The sequence below is a fragment of the Molothrus aeneus genome, chromosome 1, assembly GCF_037042795.1.
Source record: "Molothrus aeneus isolate 106 chromosome 1, BPBGC_Maene_1.0, whole genome shotgun sequence".
Taxonomy (NCBI): domain Eukaryota; kingdom Metazoa; phylum Chordata; class Aves; order Passeriformes; family Icteridae; genus Molothrus; species Molothrus aeneus.
Window position 1 is genome coordinate 86,410,531 of NC_089646.1, and position 17,776 is coordinate 86,428,306.

General features: G+C 38.5%; 1 protein-coding gene across 2 annotated transcripts in view; it reads left to right on the top strand.

Moving 5' to 3' along the window:
* FHOD3 (formin homology 2 domain containing 3) overlaps positions 1-17,776 on the top strand; it is a 377,898-nt gene that overhangs the window by 353,934 nt on the left and 6,188 nt on the right. For both annotated transcript variants that reach the window (XM_066560163.1, XM_066560156.1), the window contains 2 exons: positions 1,721-1,892; positions 3,893-4,054. In XM_066560163.1, coding sequence (XP_066416260.1) covers positions 1,721-1,892; positions 3,893-4,054 — 334 coding nt within the window. The remainder of the gene's footprint in view (positions 1-1,720; positions 1,893-3,892; positions 4,055-17,776) is intronic.

Genomic DNA, 17,776 nt, shown 5'->3' on the forward strand with positions numbered 1-17,776 from the left:
TTTGCCTGTTTATGCCAACATGTAACTAATCTGTGTGAACAGGAGCTAACAGTTATGTGGAGGCTTTATCCTTTGGAATTTTTTGGAAATTGTATTGATTACTGAACAACCCACTTTGTAAAAGAGAGTAGTCTTAATGTGAAAACGGCATGTCCTTTCATAGGAGTTTTTATCTAATATTTTTCTGTCTCTTAATTTCACATGTGAAACTCTAGCACTTGCATACTTTTCACATCAAAATGTTTCAAGCTAATCTTTTAACAAGAAAACAAACTTCTAGCTATCAAAATAGGTCTTTTGCTGATATATTTAGCTCAGTGCCTTGTAGGGATTATTGTTTTGCTACTCAGTTAACTTGCTATCTTACCCCAAAAAGTCACTATGTTAAAATAGAATCATCTTATCATTGGTTTCCGGATTAAACTTTTTCAATTTGCAGTCTTGAGATGGGGACTTGATCAAAGCTCTGAAAGTAGGGCTCAGTCTTTTCTTTCAATTACCACTCTCTGACAAAGAGCTTTGCAGGTTTGCATCCCTTTAACTAACTGGCTTGATATCATCAAGTGAATAATTAATGTTGTTTATTATGCAAAGGAAGAAGAGAATGCAGCACTTGTCCTTTCATCTGTGCTGAATTAGAGTAAGAAAGATTAAAAGGAATAACAAAACATACTTCTCTGTCTGATGCTGGGCTGATATGAGTGAGAGTACTGAGGTTTATTATTATCTCTTGATGCATGTTTGCTGTCAACAGGGTCGGTATTTCCTGCAGTCAGGGCTGTATTTCCAATGTGCTTTGACCTTTCTGTAGATAAGAGCACAGTGGTGAATACCAGCATCCAGGCCCTTTGGAGGCAGAGTCTGGGAAGGAAGAGCAGCCCAGCAATGCAAGCCCTTCTCCTTAGGAAGTACCCACTCCTGCTGCTCCCACTCATTCCTAGGTGTTTGTTTTGGTCACTGGTGGGGATGCTACATACCCACACTGTGCGTGCCCAGCTAGTGTAGATGCTGTTGTTCACAAAGTCGTGGTGACAGGGAAGCAGAGGGCAGACTCCTCAATCTCTTGTAAGGTTTTGTTTGTTCTTCTGTCTTCTGACGGCAATTTTTGTGTTTCAGCCATAAATAATTTGTCTGGGTGTTTTGGAACCAGGGACTTTTTAAGTGTTAGTGATAATGTGTATTAAAGTTACTTATAGATAATTGAGTTTTAGAGGAGACTGAGAGTTTTCTGAGCAGCAAGGCAGAGAGGCAGGAGGGAAAGGTGTCTTTTCCTAGACCACTGTCCCCATTTTGCCTTGCTAATGAAAGTTGATTGTACAGAAAAAAAAAGCAATTTCTTTTTTCTGTTGGGTCTCATGCTGTTCCTCTCAGCATTATGCCTGACCCCAGATCAGGCCCAGTCTGGATTGAAGGTTTCAAAGCAAGTCCTTGCTTTGTACCTTTTACTCTCAGACATAAGGTCAAAATTACAAAGCTCAAGCTAATGCATCTGTTCTTTCTCTGACTGTGTCTGCTCCCTGCTGTCACCCTGTTTCAGGTTTATTTCTGGTCAGAGTGAATGCTCTGGGAGAGGAGCAACTGTTGCTGGGCTCTTTTGGGAATAGCCCTACTCCAAACCAAGCCTGGGAGGACACTTCTTTCCTTGCAATTCGCAGTTGAGCCCCTGGCCTATTGTCCATGCTGTTCTCAGTTGACACAACAAATCCTTTTCCTCCCACAGTCTGGCAAGTTCTCCAGCAGCTCCCCGCCCTGCCAGAGCCAGCCCCAGGGCCTGCAGTATGCCGAGGATGCTGCTGAGCACGAGAACATGAAGGCTGTGCTGAAGACCTGCTCTACGGGGGGGGACAGCACCATGGCCCTCGGCGTCCGCACTCGGAGCCGCGCCAGCCGAGGTGAGCGCCAACATTTCCTCTTGGCCACCTTTCCTGGGCTATGGTAGCTGCACAGTGGCCCAGACATGGGTCACGAATCCCTTGGGTACCACCTACAGCTGAAAAGGTGGAAGGGGAAGGAGAACATCCCAGTGGTGTTTTCATGATAGAAGTGATTTGAGGCAAGGGGATGAAGAAGAATTTTCCTGACATTTCAAAACAATGTTCCTGATGTTTCACAGCCAGAGTAGGGGTATCAGGAGTCCAAGCCTGCAGAAATTTTCAATTCTCCCTGCGTGATGATGGTGACTGCCCACTAACGCACCAATTCTTGTTCTCATCATGAAAGCAAAATGGGCCATCTGGAGAATCCAGGATGTGGTTTTCTCTTTGTTTTCAATAGAAGCAAGTAGAAAGTAGCAATTCAAATGAAAAGACTTTGCAGCATTTTATGAATGATTAGGGAGAAAATGGGTAGGAAAAAGGTGATGTCTTTTAACCACCTCCCTGCTAAACTCCAAAGGTAATGGGTACTTGCATTTGTGTTCCTCTCATCACTCCCATAGTTGCAATACATGGAAGATGGTTTTGGAGTAAAGATGATGCACCAAAATTCAAGTCTTCATTTTCTTACCTGGTATTTCTTCTCCTTCATATCTGGATATCTTACACTTTCTTGATACCTTTTTTTTTTGATACAACTGATAGCACATCCACAGCATCCAACTCTAAGTCTGTGTATGTGTAGCTTACTAAGGCTTAAAACCATGGTCCTGGCTAATTCAGAAGTTTCACAGCCCTGGTGTAAGAAGCCAGTCAGCTAAGTAAAGTATGAAGATTAAGTAATTCAAGCTGCACTGCAACAAGCTGAACAGCTGAAGTAACTCACTGAATTCTGATGAGGAGAGTGTCCTGACTGTGAGAGTCAGCTTGTGTTCCCCAGAAAAACAGCAGAGGCAAAAGATGGGTGAGCCAGACAAGAGCTTGTCAGATGCACTGTTATAGTAGAACTGCTCCTGAAAAAGCAAGGAGATGAATCAGCTGAGTAAAAGCTTAATCAAAGCTGTTCATGGACTTCAGAGATGTGGTATAAAATGGCCTGGTTGGTGATTTCTAAGCTGCTTGCAATTGTACCACATCCACTCCTGCAAAGCTCACTGTCAATGTTCACACTGCACACTAGCCTTCAAGTAATTTAAAAATAAAATGCACATAGAACTCCATCTGGTCAACTTGAACTACTTGGAGTATCCAGTAGTGGAGGAACCCAAAGATGTGTTACACAATGCTCTGTGGGGTGAGGAGTGCCAGGGCCTTGGATTTGGAAATATGGCTCACTTGTTTGTTTGTTCTTTTAACCAAAATTGCTTTCAGCTTTTCAGCTTGCCAACAACTCTTCCACTCGCAACAGAGTACACACAGTCACTCCAGGACACGTACAGCTCTGTGATAGGAAGGTGAATTCTTCATTTGGAAGGGGACTATACATGTCAAACCACACTTTATGCCCTTTTCTTGTCTCCTTTGCACTAGGTTGTGATACAGATGCTCAGAAATTGTTATGTCTCTCTTTCAGTACAAAAGGACCTGTGTTTCTGATTTGCATCAATCTCTAAGATGTGCCATGTCTTCTGGTGTCTTTGTAATAGGAGCAGAGAGAAACATGGTCGCACTACATTATCCATCCTTGGCTTATAGGCAGCCTCTAGCAGGCATTTGCCAGTTGTGTGCTCAAGAGCAAGACACCACAGCTTAAAGGAATAGAAAGTGTGTATATAAATATATATATATATATTATAATTGTGTTTGAGCTCTTGGCTCTCTCCTGGTACAGCAAAGACGCTGGGCTATTATTTAGAAATATTCTCCATTAAGCAGATTCTTCTTTTTTTTGGTCGAATTGAAGTTGGGATGACTGAGCTGCCTGCTGTAATTTCCAAAAAAACCCAGTTACAAAACCAAAGTGATGCAAGAGACTTCCACTCTTCTTTTCCCTGAATTCACTTGCTGGACTTTTCCAGGCCGTATCGGTTCGTGGAACGCTGGCAACGACGACTCACCGAACGCAACGGATGACGCCGCGGATGAGATCATGGATCGCATCGTCAAGTCCGCCACCCAAGTGCCAAGCCAGCGAGCAGTGCCTAGAGAGAGGAAGCGGTCACGAGCAAATAGGAAGTCATGTGAGTATAAGGCTATTGAATTGCTCAAAGTAAGGGAATGTGCAAATATTTTATGTATATCGGTGTAGGAACCAGGCCTTGGGTAGACAGACATGCATTGGGAGTGGCTTGAGTGTGTGCTGATGATTGGCTTATGTTCCTCTTACTGTTGTTTAATCAGTGTTGTATGCAGTGGGTGACTCTGTCTTCTACAGAACTTGAAACATCCTTAGCAGAAGAAGAAGAATGGTTTATGGTGATTTATGACAGTGCTTATGCATAACTAGAGAGTTCAGATCAGGACCTCAGATGGAGACTGCTTAAAATGCTGTAACCTACTGTGAACTGGCATAAAGATTAATAGTTGTGTCTGTAGCTGAACTTATTCATAAAGCAAAAAATAGTTTGAGATATTTCGCCTTTTAAAATCTTTCTCTCTCGTGCTGTATGCTATCTTTCCGCAGCCCTGAAAACAAAATGTCTACTGCTGCTTGGCTGCAAAGTGGTTATAGAGGAGTTTAACTTCCACTGGGAAGAAAAGGTAGCACATTTATAAGGTGGTCTTTCAATGGTGTAGTGTGGCCTTGGGAATGAGCTACGACACCCAAGTTTGAGGAGTTTGGTTTCATGGTTTTGTAAATCCAGTGTTTAAGAGGTGATGAAGCTTTCTGGGTTTGTTTTTTTTTTTTCTTAATGTGCAGAAATAATGCAAATACTATGAGAAGGATAACTACCCAAAGAACGTAAGATTTTAGTGTTTAAAATCCTTAACCATATGTGGCTTTTTGACTACCTTTCCATCCATTTTTTTAGCATTTCTGGGAAGTTAGGACAAAGAGGAGACAACAACAGTGAGTGAAAAATGACACAGATTTTCTTTCTTGTGGAGTTGTTCTAACATAATGGGTGATCAAAAACATTTGGTATTTGCTATAAATTAGCATGTGCTGAAAGCATATTCGCTTTACCCAACATGCTAAAAAAGGAACTTATGCATGTGACAAGAGCAGAGGCAAAGTGGACACTCTGGTTAGATGAGCCAGTCTCTAAACAAAGAAAATGAGCTGACACTGGATTGTCTGTCTTACTTTCTGTCATACACTGTGCCTTACCTATCTCTGGCATCACCTGCTGCTACCTACTTCCCCACACAGTTCTGGCATTCTGCACGTGCTGACTGCTGCAGTTGCCTTGTGAAAATCAAATAAATCTCCTGTATGTTTGCCTATTTCCATGCTTTATCCCTGTTTCTGTGGTTTATCCCATATTAAAGTATCTCCTCTGTTGGCAACACTGTCTTCATACACACATATACCAAAACCTCTTATTCCTAATTTTTGCCAGGTACTTTTTTTTTCCCTAGGAAGCACTTGCTGCAGAAACAACAAAACAGGATAATGATAATAAAAATACTATATTATTTTTCAATTGAACTGTCTTTTATACTCAGTAAAAGCATTAACGAGGATTAAACATTCAGTAAATGTTTAGGCTGGGACTGATTTCCATTGTAATTAATCATGATAGAATCCAGCTCTTGTGCTTGTTTGTTCTTCAAGATCTGGATGAGACTCTTAAGTGGATTAAAAGACAGTTTCAAAACAAACATAAAGTTCAGTAGTTTAATGTCCCTTTTAGCTGACATGTGCAGAAGCGTGGAAGGAGAATATCCTAACTGAACTGTTTTACTCTGAGAGATAGTCAATATACTTGGATGATGAATTAATTAAGTAGTTTATCTTTTAAATACACTCAACTGGACTGATAATATGACATCTCCAGGAAATTAAGAGAGATCAGCCCTTGCTAATGCATGATATGAGTTAAATGAGCAGAAGATATTCCAATTAGAAACACATAAACATGTAAGAAAGTAGATTTTTAGGCATATCTCAATGATTTAGATTAGCAGACACTACGATATTTATTACCTGTAGAGCAATGAGACCCTATTATCTGATAGGTTTGATTCATCACTTTCAATCTTCAGACTCCCATACACATCTTTTGGCTTTTGCCATGAGCTTGGTATTCAATCTTTTCAGGAACATCAAAGAGAAACTCACTTGAAAGGAATTATTTTCCCTGTGCATCATGTTGCATATGTCTCATTGCTTTCAGTGCACAACTGGAAAACTTGTCAGGCTTACTTAGCATTCAGCAAAGATTTTAGTGAGCATGAACTGAGACACATGGTTTTTAGCAAAATCAGAAACCCAAAATATTTATATGCAGTTGCACTATAAACGTTTGCTGTGGTTCCAGCAGAAGGTTCTCATGGGCAGGGATTTTTTCCCGTAAAAAAAAGACAGTGAAATGTGAAGTAAAAAAAATAAGAAAAAACCCCAAACTAATTAATCAAGTCCTTTATAGCTAGGGGAAAGCAGAAATAGGTTTATGGAAAATGTTGTGTTAAATTCATATTAAATTGTTGCAATGGGAAAATGAGACATCTTGATATGTTAATTTGAAGCATTTTACATTTTGTGGTTGTTGACCAGTGTGACTGGTATGGAGAGAGCTTGGTTAGGGCATAATGATGTAGAAGAGTTTGAAAGCTCAGGGTAAGCATCAGAACTATAAAATTGGAGGAGGAATAAGGCAGGGAGTCACCTAACAAAAGACAGATTAACATGTCTGTATCTGTTGGTTGAAGATAGAAGGGGTCACTGATAAATCAAGATATGACTAGTAGGAAGGAATTTGTTCAGTGGGAGCTGAAGTGAATTACAGAAATCTAAGGTACATGATAAGTGCATAACAACTGAGGTCCTGTGGTGATCTGAAGAGATTCTGTGCTAGACCTTTACATAGTGGAAGATTTTCAGGATAAAATTTGTCATTTAGAAGTACAGTAATCAATTGGAAGTCACTGCCTTATGACAGGTGTTTAGTGACCTGCCTACCAGATACACTAGGGTGGCATTATATCTGAGAAAATATCATTGTAGTTTTATTTGTTCATCAGAAAGCCACAGGACTGAATAAGCCACAGGAACTGAAATGCTCTGTCACCCCCTCAAGGTAATCGTTCAAAGACAGCTTCAAAGGAAGTTGCCACGGGAAGATTCTGCTGTGGGTTTTTTTTTTCCCTCTTATATTTATACTCTGTAAAAAAAAAGGCTCCAGCCACCAGAGATGTCAGTTCAGCACCTTTTAAAATCATAAAAATTAAGTCGAAAATATATTGTTTCTGTTCTTGCAGTCTGAGGACAGCTTCCTGTAAGAAGGTTTTCTATAATATTATAGAGACGTGTTCAACTTAGCAATGAAATAAAGATAATATAATTAGGATTGTCTGGTTCTCTGGTGAGTTTAGGAAAGCCTTCACAAATGGTGCCATAACAAACAATGAGTGCAAGGGAAAGTTGGGATGAGAAAGTTTTAGGATTCACTCTACTTGATATTCCAAATTTCATAAAGACTAGCAGTATCATCCATAGGATACAATGTTTTACTTACTCATATTTAATTAAAGAGCCTCCCCAAAGCTCCCTAATAGCTAATAGGAAGATACTACTGTTTCCTTACTTGTCCATGCTATCTATTTAAATATAGATCCCTTAAGGGAAAATCAGTCTTCTCAGGATTAGACCCTTGCTGTGGTGCCATCTCTGTGTTGGTCTCATTGAACTGGATGGATCTGTCTCAGGAGAAGGATACAATTCCTATGAGTCAGCATCAGGAAAAATCACTCCAGTTTATTAAACATTAATAAGCATATGGAAAATATTTGCACTAATTCTAGCATATGCTGGACAACATTTAGAAATGGGTAATGCTTAGAAATTATGAGCAACATTTGTGAATTCCTTAGAAATAAATAGCCAAACAGGGCTATTTATTTCAAAGGAAATAGCTCTTTAAAGATGGCTTGACTGTGCAGCACTGTTGGGATCTAGATCTTCACCTGACCCTGGATGATGAACTATAATGCAGGGCCTGGGTGTGATTGGCATTTGATGATGAGTAGCACACTGATGGTTTTATCAGACGCTGCTGGAGACGCTGCATGGGGAGGCACAGAGTGAGAGGCTTGTTTTATCTCAGAGTGTCTGTGTGTGTGTGCGCAAACTCCTATTACTCTTAGATTTCATTCAAATTTAAAATCTGCTTTAGATTTGAGTTAGAAAAGAGGGTTTGGAACGCATAATAATTGAATCACAATTTAATTTCATATTTTGTGAGATAACATGATCAAACTGATTTGTGATGTTTAAAGAAGAGAGAGACATGGTAATGCCTTGTTCTTTTATCAGGCTTTGAAATCATGTGCTAGCCTAATAATGACAGACTCTTGAGGTATGGAAACATCTCATAAGGATTTATGACTTATTTGTGTAATGGCTTGCAGGGAGTAGAAAATACTTGCAAATCATGATGCAGAAATGGGTCTGAGGCACCACTCAAGTAGGTGGAGATAGGAGTTGAGTCAAGTTTACCTGAATCCTAGACAAGTAAACTCAGGACTGGTGGATTAAATTTAACTACAGAACATCCTTGGTCAGGTATTTCATACTGTAAAAGTGAAATAGGAATCAGGCTGGTGTCACCAGGTGCTAAAATGTGGGAAAGAGCTGTGCCAAAGGCCCAGGCATGGAGGCCAGCTTTAGACAAGTTTTAGTACCACTTGCAGTGCTGCTTTGGAATAAACATGTTGTAAGCAAACAAAGTACTGCATGAGACACTATTTGAATCCAAAGGTGCATATTTTTTTGTTGAGCATTCATAGGGTGCATTATTTAACTTTTTCTTCACATTTTCTTTGTTATTTTCGTTATTTTTCAGTTTCATGTCTTCACTTTTTCTGGCTTTGAAAATGTACAGAAGTGCCAAAATACCAGGAGGGAGATTGTTCTTCTGGTATTTATAGCCTGACTAAAAGCAGGAGTTAATGGAAATTATACTTTTAAAAAAAATGAAAACCTTGCAAGAAGAAAGACTGTATAAAATGCTTTAAAGGCAAACAACATCACTTTGAATTTGCAATTAATTATTTAGGATTTGAGTAGCTGGATCCTATCAGGAGTTAAGAGTATGGGGCATAGTAATCTAGTTAGTGATGCATATTTAGGAACCATTCTTTGCATTTAGAAAAAGTAAATGTATGACTGATGGTATTCAGTATCAAAGTCTGTTTGTTCCTACAGAAAATACTGAGCCTTCAGAAGGCCTGTACATGGTTTAAAAAAATGTAATTATTGAATAAAAATAGAATGTGAGATAAAGCACTTAGAGCTCTGGCAGCTGGAAGGTTATCTCCATTAGATGCCAAGATAGCTTGAGTCTTGGATGCCTTTTAAGTAATACATTCTTACATCCTTAAGATGGAAAGATCTTTGCAAAAGCAGGAGAATAGAATTCCATGATCAAAAATAAATAAAAACAAAACCAATGAATTTAAATTATTAATAGCACTTCATGGATTAACAATAAATGCAGTTGAGCACAGTAAGTTCTAGAAATTGATGTATCTAATTAGGATGAGGTCTCTGTAGTCCCCTATCTCATCTATGCCAGAGGCCAACATCAACAGCTGTAGGAGGACAAACGGGAGAGGTAGAATCATAGAAGCACAGAATCACTCAGGTTGGAAGAGACCTCCAAGTTCATCAAGTCCAACCTTTGCCTAAGTACCACCATATCTGCTGTTCTGCTTCATAACCATTAACCATTAGTTGTGTAACCCATAGGACTTGCCATGAGTTTTGATAGCCATAAATTTATGTAACTCTTGAGGCTGAATAGCTGGTTCCATGTTTTCAGTTTTGTCCCTTGTAATTGATGGCATACATGATTGTGATTGTTGATGTCAATACCATTTCTAAGTTAGCACACATTTATTTGTAAGTGTTCAGTTTCTGTTTTACAATGAGTATTATGGGGTTTTTCAATAGCTTTCTTTTAAGTTCCTGATTTTGACAGATGGGGTAGGCATTCTACTTTTTGCATGTTCAAATGTACAGTACCTCTGTATTTTGTTGGCAGTCTCCATGCGTTTCAGACCGTATGTCTCATACCTCAGGGTCTGCTCAAGAGTGTTTGCCTGTAAAGGGAACTTGCAATCATCCTGTACAATTCTACATCATGTAGCCTTCAAAACAAAAGGGTTTTTGAAAGTCTGGTTTGAATATCTGTTTAAAAAATGGCTTGTAAAAGAGGCTTAAATTCATTTTCCACTCACTATTTTAGGGGAATCTGTGAGTCATTTCTAAAATGAGTATTATTCTGATAGAAATTTTTTCTTTTGGTGCTCCTAGGCTCAAACTTTCTGATTAAAACAGCTTTTTTTTTGTTAATAGAGGTCACATAACAAATTATCCTAGCCTGCACCAATATGTGCATTCCTTAACTTTATGTTGGATTCCTGTGCCACTATTAGAGATTTTGTGGATTGTAGTATTTGCTTATAACTGGGCAGCATTGTTGTAATAATCACCTGAAAAAGAGGCGAGAAGTCATTGCATTGATGTGGGAAGTCAGAATTAAATATGCAACACTTACAAAAGCTACATATCTTTTATTCCTGTTTATTTCACTTCACAGGGAGAAGAGAGATACAAACACTACACATTTACATTACAATGTACATTACAACCCAAGCACAGAGGGTGTGGTGTAGGAACAAGGAGAAAACTGCTGCTATGATGGGTGGTCCCAGGTGGTTTTAGAGTAGCTGTCACCTCATGGGACAAGTGTCTGTCCAGGTGAAGCCAGTGTCCCCCCAGGATCTGACAGCATAGGCAGAGCATCCTTGTGCTGTGTCTCCAACATTGGGAGAACCAAATACAACTTCCCATGGGCTTCTAGACAAGGACTTAGAAGTGCTGGAATTTCTCTGGCCAACTCTTCTTAGCTAAATGGCACTTCCTTAATTTCAGGAGAGAACAAGCTGAAGGTAATGCAGGGGAAACTGCAAGAGATGAGCAGCTGATAAAGAGCAGGTGCTATTAGTATTATATGTAAAAAAAAAGCTGTTCCCATTCCCTGATCACAGCATATTGGCATTGACATTTTCTATATAAATACCATTATGCTACACAGTTTTGCAACTTTTTCAACTGTAGTTCTGTAGGAAGAAGAAATAATTTTACTCCGTTTGCATCTTACAGGACATACAAATTGTTTTCACTTTTGCCAGTTTGTCATTCACTGCATCAGTGAATTCATCTATATTGTCCTCTGATTTCATTTTAATTGGTATCTTTTACAGGTAAAGGCTTTTGAATTCTTGTCACAGGATTCATTCCCAAAAGTAGGATACCTAAGTTTTAAGTATCTAAAAAAATGGGGATAGTTGATTTGCACACCATTAATCCAAAGTTGATAGGATATGTATTTTGTTTGCTTTCTCTCAGTATTAAAGTAAGTTGCAAATGTTTCTCCAGTCAGTAATTTATTCCTTATTTTCATCATCCTTCCTTCCTGAAAGATCGTGTCTTTCAGCATCCTAGTAAGAACTCGGTGGCACTGAGTTGCTGGCTGGCAAAATCACTGAGTTCTTCTGGAAAGCACCTCATCTGAGAAGGAAAGAAGGCAGAGAGGTACAGGGCAGCTTTCATGCTGCCTTTCTAAAGTGCGGGGAACAAACACCATCTCCTCTGTGGCTTTCCAGAGCAGGGCGCTGCCACAGCTGCCAAAGGGAGCCCTCTGCTGCCAACAAGGAGATTATCAGGAAGAGCTGAGAAGGCAGGGATTTGCTTGGATACGAGTGTCAGAAGGGTTTGGAGGGAAGTCTCTCCTAGAAGAAGAAGAAAAATGTTTCACAAAAAGCTATTTTGCATTTATCTTGCCCTAGCACTGTGGCCAAGAAATACATATATATATATATATATATATATATATATATATATATATATATATATATATATATATATGGCTTTTTCTAGGAAGAATGACACCATCTGATTAGTAAATTTACAAGATTGTTTTGATCACAGTTATTTTTCATCTGATGGGCTCATAAAGAGGATGCCTTTTACTGTTTTATTCCCCAGCGTGGATTCCTAATGGGAATAATTAATTGGCATTCTGCAGAGTCCAGGTGCTCAAGCTTGGTCACACTTCTCTGCTAAGTCATTCTCCAAGAGACATGTCAGTGTTCAGAGCCTGATAAATGCAATTGCACTCTTAGTGGGTCATTTTAAAATTTCAAATTAAATGTAAAGGCTGCAGGCCTTAAACACTTACAATAGATTATTTACTTTTTGTGTCACATCTCCTGTCTTTTTCCAACCTGTGCATATTTAATGCATGGTCTGATCTTGAAAACAGTGTATAGTGACTCAGTCATGACTCACTGTATACTCGGTCATGCAGCCTTGGTTGCTGGTGAGCTTTATACTCTTGATGCTTTACCTGTTATTAGTGGAATCACTTCTGACTGGTGGAGTTAAGTGGGAGAAATTATGAAAGAGGTGGCAGCAAGATTGCTTTCAGTAGTAATTCTCCAGAGTGGAATTCATGTAAATGAAGGGGATTTTGCACAGAAGGCTTTCAAGGAAGGAGTTAAATCTTTTCTGCCCTACTCTTGGGACTGTGTAAATGATGATCTGTGAAATACATAAAGTTGGAAACTTTAACAGTTTCAACTACATATTAAATATTACTTTGAAAACACATATGCTCTTCATATGCAGCCCAGGTTCTCTAAAGCAATGTTACTTTTTGTTCCCTATAATACAAGCCACCTGGAGATGAAAAAAGCAAATTTCGCTTTTCTTAGAAAGTGCCAGTTTGTCCTTTCCCACTGCTGGACTCCTCTTTATCTCACAGCCACCATAAGTAACACCCAAAGGTGGTTGTGACCTACTAGATTTCTTGTTAGGAGAGACTTGTGCCATCTATGAAGAGTTGACAGGACTCAAAGCAAAGCTGCAGAGTAATAATGCATAACAATGTGTTGGTTCTGAGAGCTTTCTGTGTGGCTGACCACATTTCAGTTGTCTGTATTTCTTCAGAGAAGTGTGTGACATACTCCAAAAATTCACCTACAAATCTCTCTAAGAAAATCACTACACAAAATGTTACAGCATTTCTATGAAGCATTTAGGCTTACTCATATTAAGCAATGATATATGCATAATTAAACATAACTTATACAGACAGTGGCATAAAAATATGACAAGGATTAAAATAAGAAAATAGGAGCAAGGCTGTATGGATTGAACTTTTGAGTTGGAAATTGCCATTGCTGGACTCACTGTAATAAAGTCCAAGACAATATGTTAAATGTAAATATATGAAAACATAGACTTAAGAGTGCAAGCTGTATGTGGATAGGTAACAGAAAAAAAAACCTAAAATACATTAAATAAAATGAGATTATGGAGCTGGCCTGTATTGTCTCTTATAATCTGCACTTTTTGCTGTCCTCACTGTGTAATTTACACCATGTGGAATTTTCTTCATTCCAAATCAGCAACTTGCTGCTTTACCTTTGCAGCTGGGACCGAGGGAAAGTTCTGTGGCTGCCACATCTTTGTAGCAGGAATGGCACTCATTCTGTGACTGCCTGAGCAGGAGAATGGTTACATCTGCCTTACAAGTGACTCACACAAATGTAGACACACATGCTAAAAGCCATTGCAAATGCAAGAATAAATGGTGCCAGCCAGAATGATCTTTACTCTTTGTTGAATCTTAAAAAAAATAAATAAATAAGAAGATGGAGAGAGGAAATTAAAGTGCTATTTGCTCTTAAAAGAAACAACCAAACCCTGCATAATTATGTTCTCTGATCAAGAGAGAAGTTGTACTTCAGGAATTACTCTTTCTAAAAATTTTTCCAGCATAAAGCAAGAGCAAGGACTGTATGTCTCTGTAGATTTTGACCCAACAGTCAGAGTCAAAGTCATTGAGTTCATCCTGAGCACACTGCATTGTGCCAGAATATCAAATAGAATTCTAGATTTCATTATTAATAAAGAATATCATACACTCTAACCCCAGAAAAACAACATTTAGTTTCTTGGTTATGGGATCTCAGCAGGCTTTGCTTGTGACAAGAGTAAAAGTTATATTCTCTCTGTGTTATGTTTCTTTAGCAAATGTTTTAAAAATTGCTCAAATAACCTAAAAGGTCATTTGAAAGTCTTATTTTTATTGTCACTGCCTCCAAAATGCATTCCATAACTCAGTTTAATGTGATCTGCAGCAGGCCAAGAGTTTTACAAGCCAAGATATTATGTCTAGTCCAGTTAGAAACATGACAAAGTTCAGTGAAGCAGGGAGAGTGAAGACCTAGGTTGAGAAATGTAATTTTGCATTGTGTATAAAACATGGAAGGAAAATATCTCCCTGCATTCAGTTTTGATGACAGAACCTGTTCATGACCTAAGGTAGAGGAACCCTACCAAGCTTTATGAGGAAATAGACAAATGACTGAGGACATCTGTGTAACAGAATGTCAAGACAAGGTTCACCCACCTCCCACAACAGTTTTTGCTCCTGCAGTAACTCAGCCTTTTCCTGGTTTCATCACCCACAAGCCTTTATATTCAACAAATCAGTGCAGAAAATAGTGGGGCTGGAACTTGTGTTACTATGTATGCTGCACCCATCCACTGTATCTTCAAATGAGGAAATGTATTGTAATTTCTGCATAATAGATACAATTTTTATACAAAGAGACCCTTTATTAAACTACTTTCATCTCCCTAAGTACATAAGACTTCAAACACTAAGTGGCTTCATTTGTGTCATACTGGCCTGTTACATTATAGGGTTAAGAATCCCCTCATTTGAGTCTGGACCATGGTTCTGTCGGCTGTTAGCCTTCCCGTTGCCTATTGATGGTGGACAACTTTAATCTTGCCAGTAACCACAGTATATTGCAATACTTGGCCCCACAAGCTTAGTTTATACAAGTCAGCAGCCATCAGTTTCTGTGGGAATCATTCTGTCACTGAAAATATTCTTCACATCTTTGCTTTTTATTATTCTCTTGACAATCTCATTATGACCACAAAAATTCTGCATTGTTTGAAGCTCTTTTTTTTTTCCTCTTTTTTTTTTCTTTTTTCCTGCTGGAAATGTCCTGCTTAAGTCCCTGAAATATTTTAAACCCAAGTTATCCTTCTCTGTATTACAGGAGAGCTAAGTTAGAGCCTGGGATTGTTTTGTTTAATTACAGCTGCATATGTCTCAGCAATTCATTGAATATTGCCATTCCTACTTGTTTTGCAGTGGCACAAAAAATAAAAGTGTGGGGTTGGTCTCCAGACTTCTTGTGTGAATCATACAGCAAACCCAGAAAAGGGCACTCATCTTTACCATCTGCTACATACAGGATTTCTTTCCTTCAGTCGTTAAAGGGTTAATACAAAAAGCTGTCAGTCTAATACTTTAGTATGTTTGGAAGGTAGGCATCTGGAGATTCAGAGACTTATCTTGTTTAAAATAAAGAAGACTACTTGCTTTTCCGTGAAGATGGTTTCTACCATGGTATTTTAACTCCTAATTATGGTTTCTGAATATAAACTCCTGTAGTTTGCTTCAAAGAAACCTATATATTATTGTAGATCCATTTGGCTTTTCCTAGTAAACTAGTAATTCTGTTACTCAGGCTGATGGAGGAATTTAGCAACTGTGTTCTGTTTGGTAGAATTTACAGAGGCCCTCATTTTCCTTTCAGTTGTTAGATAGAGTCTCAGCTCAATTATTCGTGCAGTAGCAATTGTACTGACCTAACAAAGCTTGTTCCAGATTTATCTTATCATAAATAAGAGCAGAAATTAGCCTAGTCCAATACCTAACCAGAGTACATCCGTTCCTGTGAAATGTTTACAAGCAGGAGTAACAATTTGTTCTCTTTGTGTCTGACAAGAAAAAAATAGCTTTGTTTTACAGTAGTTACTGTGCTTAGTTTGAAAATGTGAGTGAGTGAGTGAGTGGGTGACTGTGGTCTGAGAGAGTTGGAGATATGTGTGAGAGCAGTCCTGAATGCATTTGGTTTGACACTTCCACAGAAGTGTCTAAAACATGGAAATTCATTCCACATTTGGTTTTCCAGTTCATTTTTGCATCAGTGGGAAGATAAAATGTCATCTAGATAGCCACCCTGGGAAAGTTTGGTCCCCTGTGTTTTTTAGCATGACACTATTGCCTGGTGGCCAAACAAGCTACGGTCCATGTTTGGCTGTTGATGTTACAGAGGATAAAGAAAAAAAGCATTCAGGGGAGAGGCAGTGTAGGCAGCTAAGCAGGTGAAATACACAGGGAAATCTTTGGGTTTAATATGAAAGAAATGTTTCTACTGCAGCTTTCTTGAATTTTTTCTTCCACTCCACTCCTCATACAGTTCATTTTGATATAGAAATAAGGATTGGGTGATTGACTGAGACCTTAAGATCCTAAGGTATTCCACAGCATATGTCCAGAAATTACCACTTATCACCATGGACATTTTGCATATCAAATCTGAGAAGCCAGAAAGAATGCCAGTGATACAAACTGACTCAAAAATCCTGTTGGCTATTCTTTACCAAGGAGACCAGAGCATTTTCTGAAGTTTATTTCTCTCCTGGTAGTACTTTTTTGGTCTTTCTTAAACTTAGTTTTGGCAGCTTCATTTAACCTTGCAGTGCTTTAAGCTAAGTGTTGGTAAACTTGGGAGATGTTGCTGATCAGTACTGTAGGAAAAACTGGGTATCCTAAAAGGCTGTCATGCAGCCCCTGGTGGTGTTTAATAATACAAATAATCTAGAAGAAATGAGTGAACTTTGGAAAAAAGCTTTCAAGTAAAGGATTTGATAATGGAGGAACTAAAAATGTGGCATTCCCAGCTCATTTGATTAACTTCCGTATCTGATGAAAGTGGTTTGATAATCAGAAATAGACCCCGTTCATTCAACCTGCATGGTATCAAATGTTCAGATATGCCATATTCTTCCCTTATCTTATCCTCTTGTTTTCTATGCCAGTCTATTCCCTTCTCTCACTCCTGCTCAACCCTTGAGTGTGACCACCCAGTTTCAGTTACATGGACTGAATATCTCACTAAATGAGAGATCTTAATTGCTAAATGATGCAAGAACTCCTTGACCACTCTTTGCAACTGGTTTCTCTAAGATAAGTTTCCTTTAGAGTTCACTGTTTCTAGGCTTCAAATGTATTCTGTTCAATATTAAGTCACTGTTTATGCTTTGCATGAAGGTTGAACTTCTCAATGTGCATTTTGTACTTGAGGAACATTAAAGTATGAACAACCCACCTGTGTCTTGAATTAAAGCCCATCCACCTGAAAATCAAAGCACCAGTAAAACTAGGAGGACACTGATGTTCAATGTGTGCAGTCACACAGTCGCTTGTTTCTGAATAAAAAAAGGCAATCACAAATTTTAAAACTCTTGTTAGGGCTAATGTTCAGAGCACTATGGAAAATTAAGAAACAAGATTTTGGCTTAGATCTATCATTTAAATTCAGCTAAAATGCTGAGACTACCAATAGCAAAGATGACACAAATGGCACTAGGATGGGGGAACATTACAAAAGAAAGGGGAGCATGTATGAATACAGTCATTTTAATGATTTTAATCAACTATAAAGTAGTTATTTTTATATTCTTTTAATTTTTTTGGTGGGGGGAGAGTTTTACAAATTAAAATATTCTCAAAGGATTTAATAGTGATAAATTCAATAGAATCCTATAAAGATCCCAAAGCTCTTTTAAAAAGTTCTTATGAAATTATAAAATAATAGGGCAGATGATACTTGCTATGGATTGAAAATCAACCGATAGA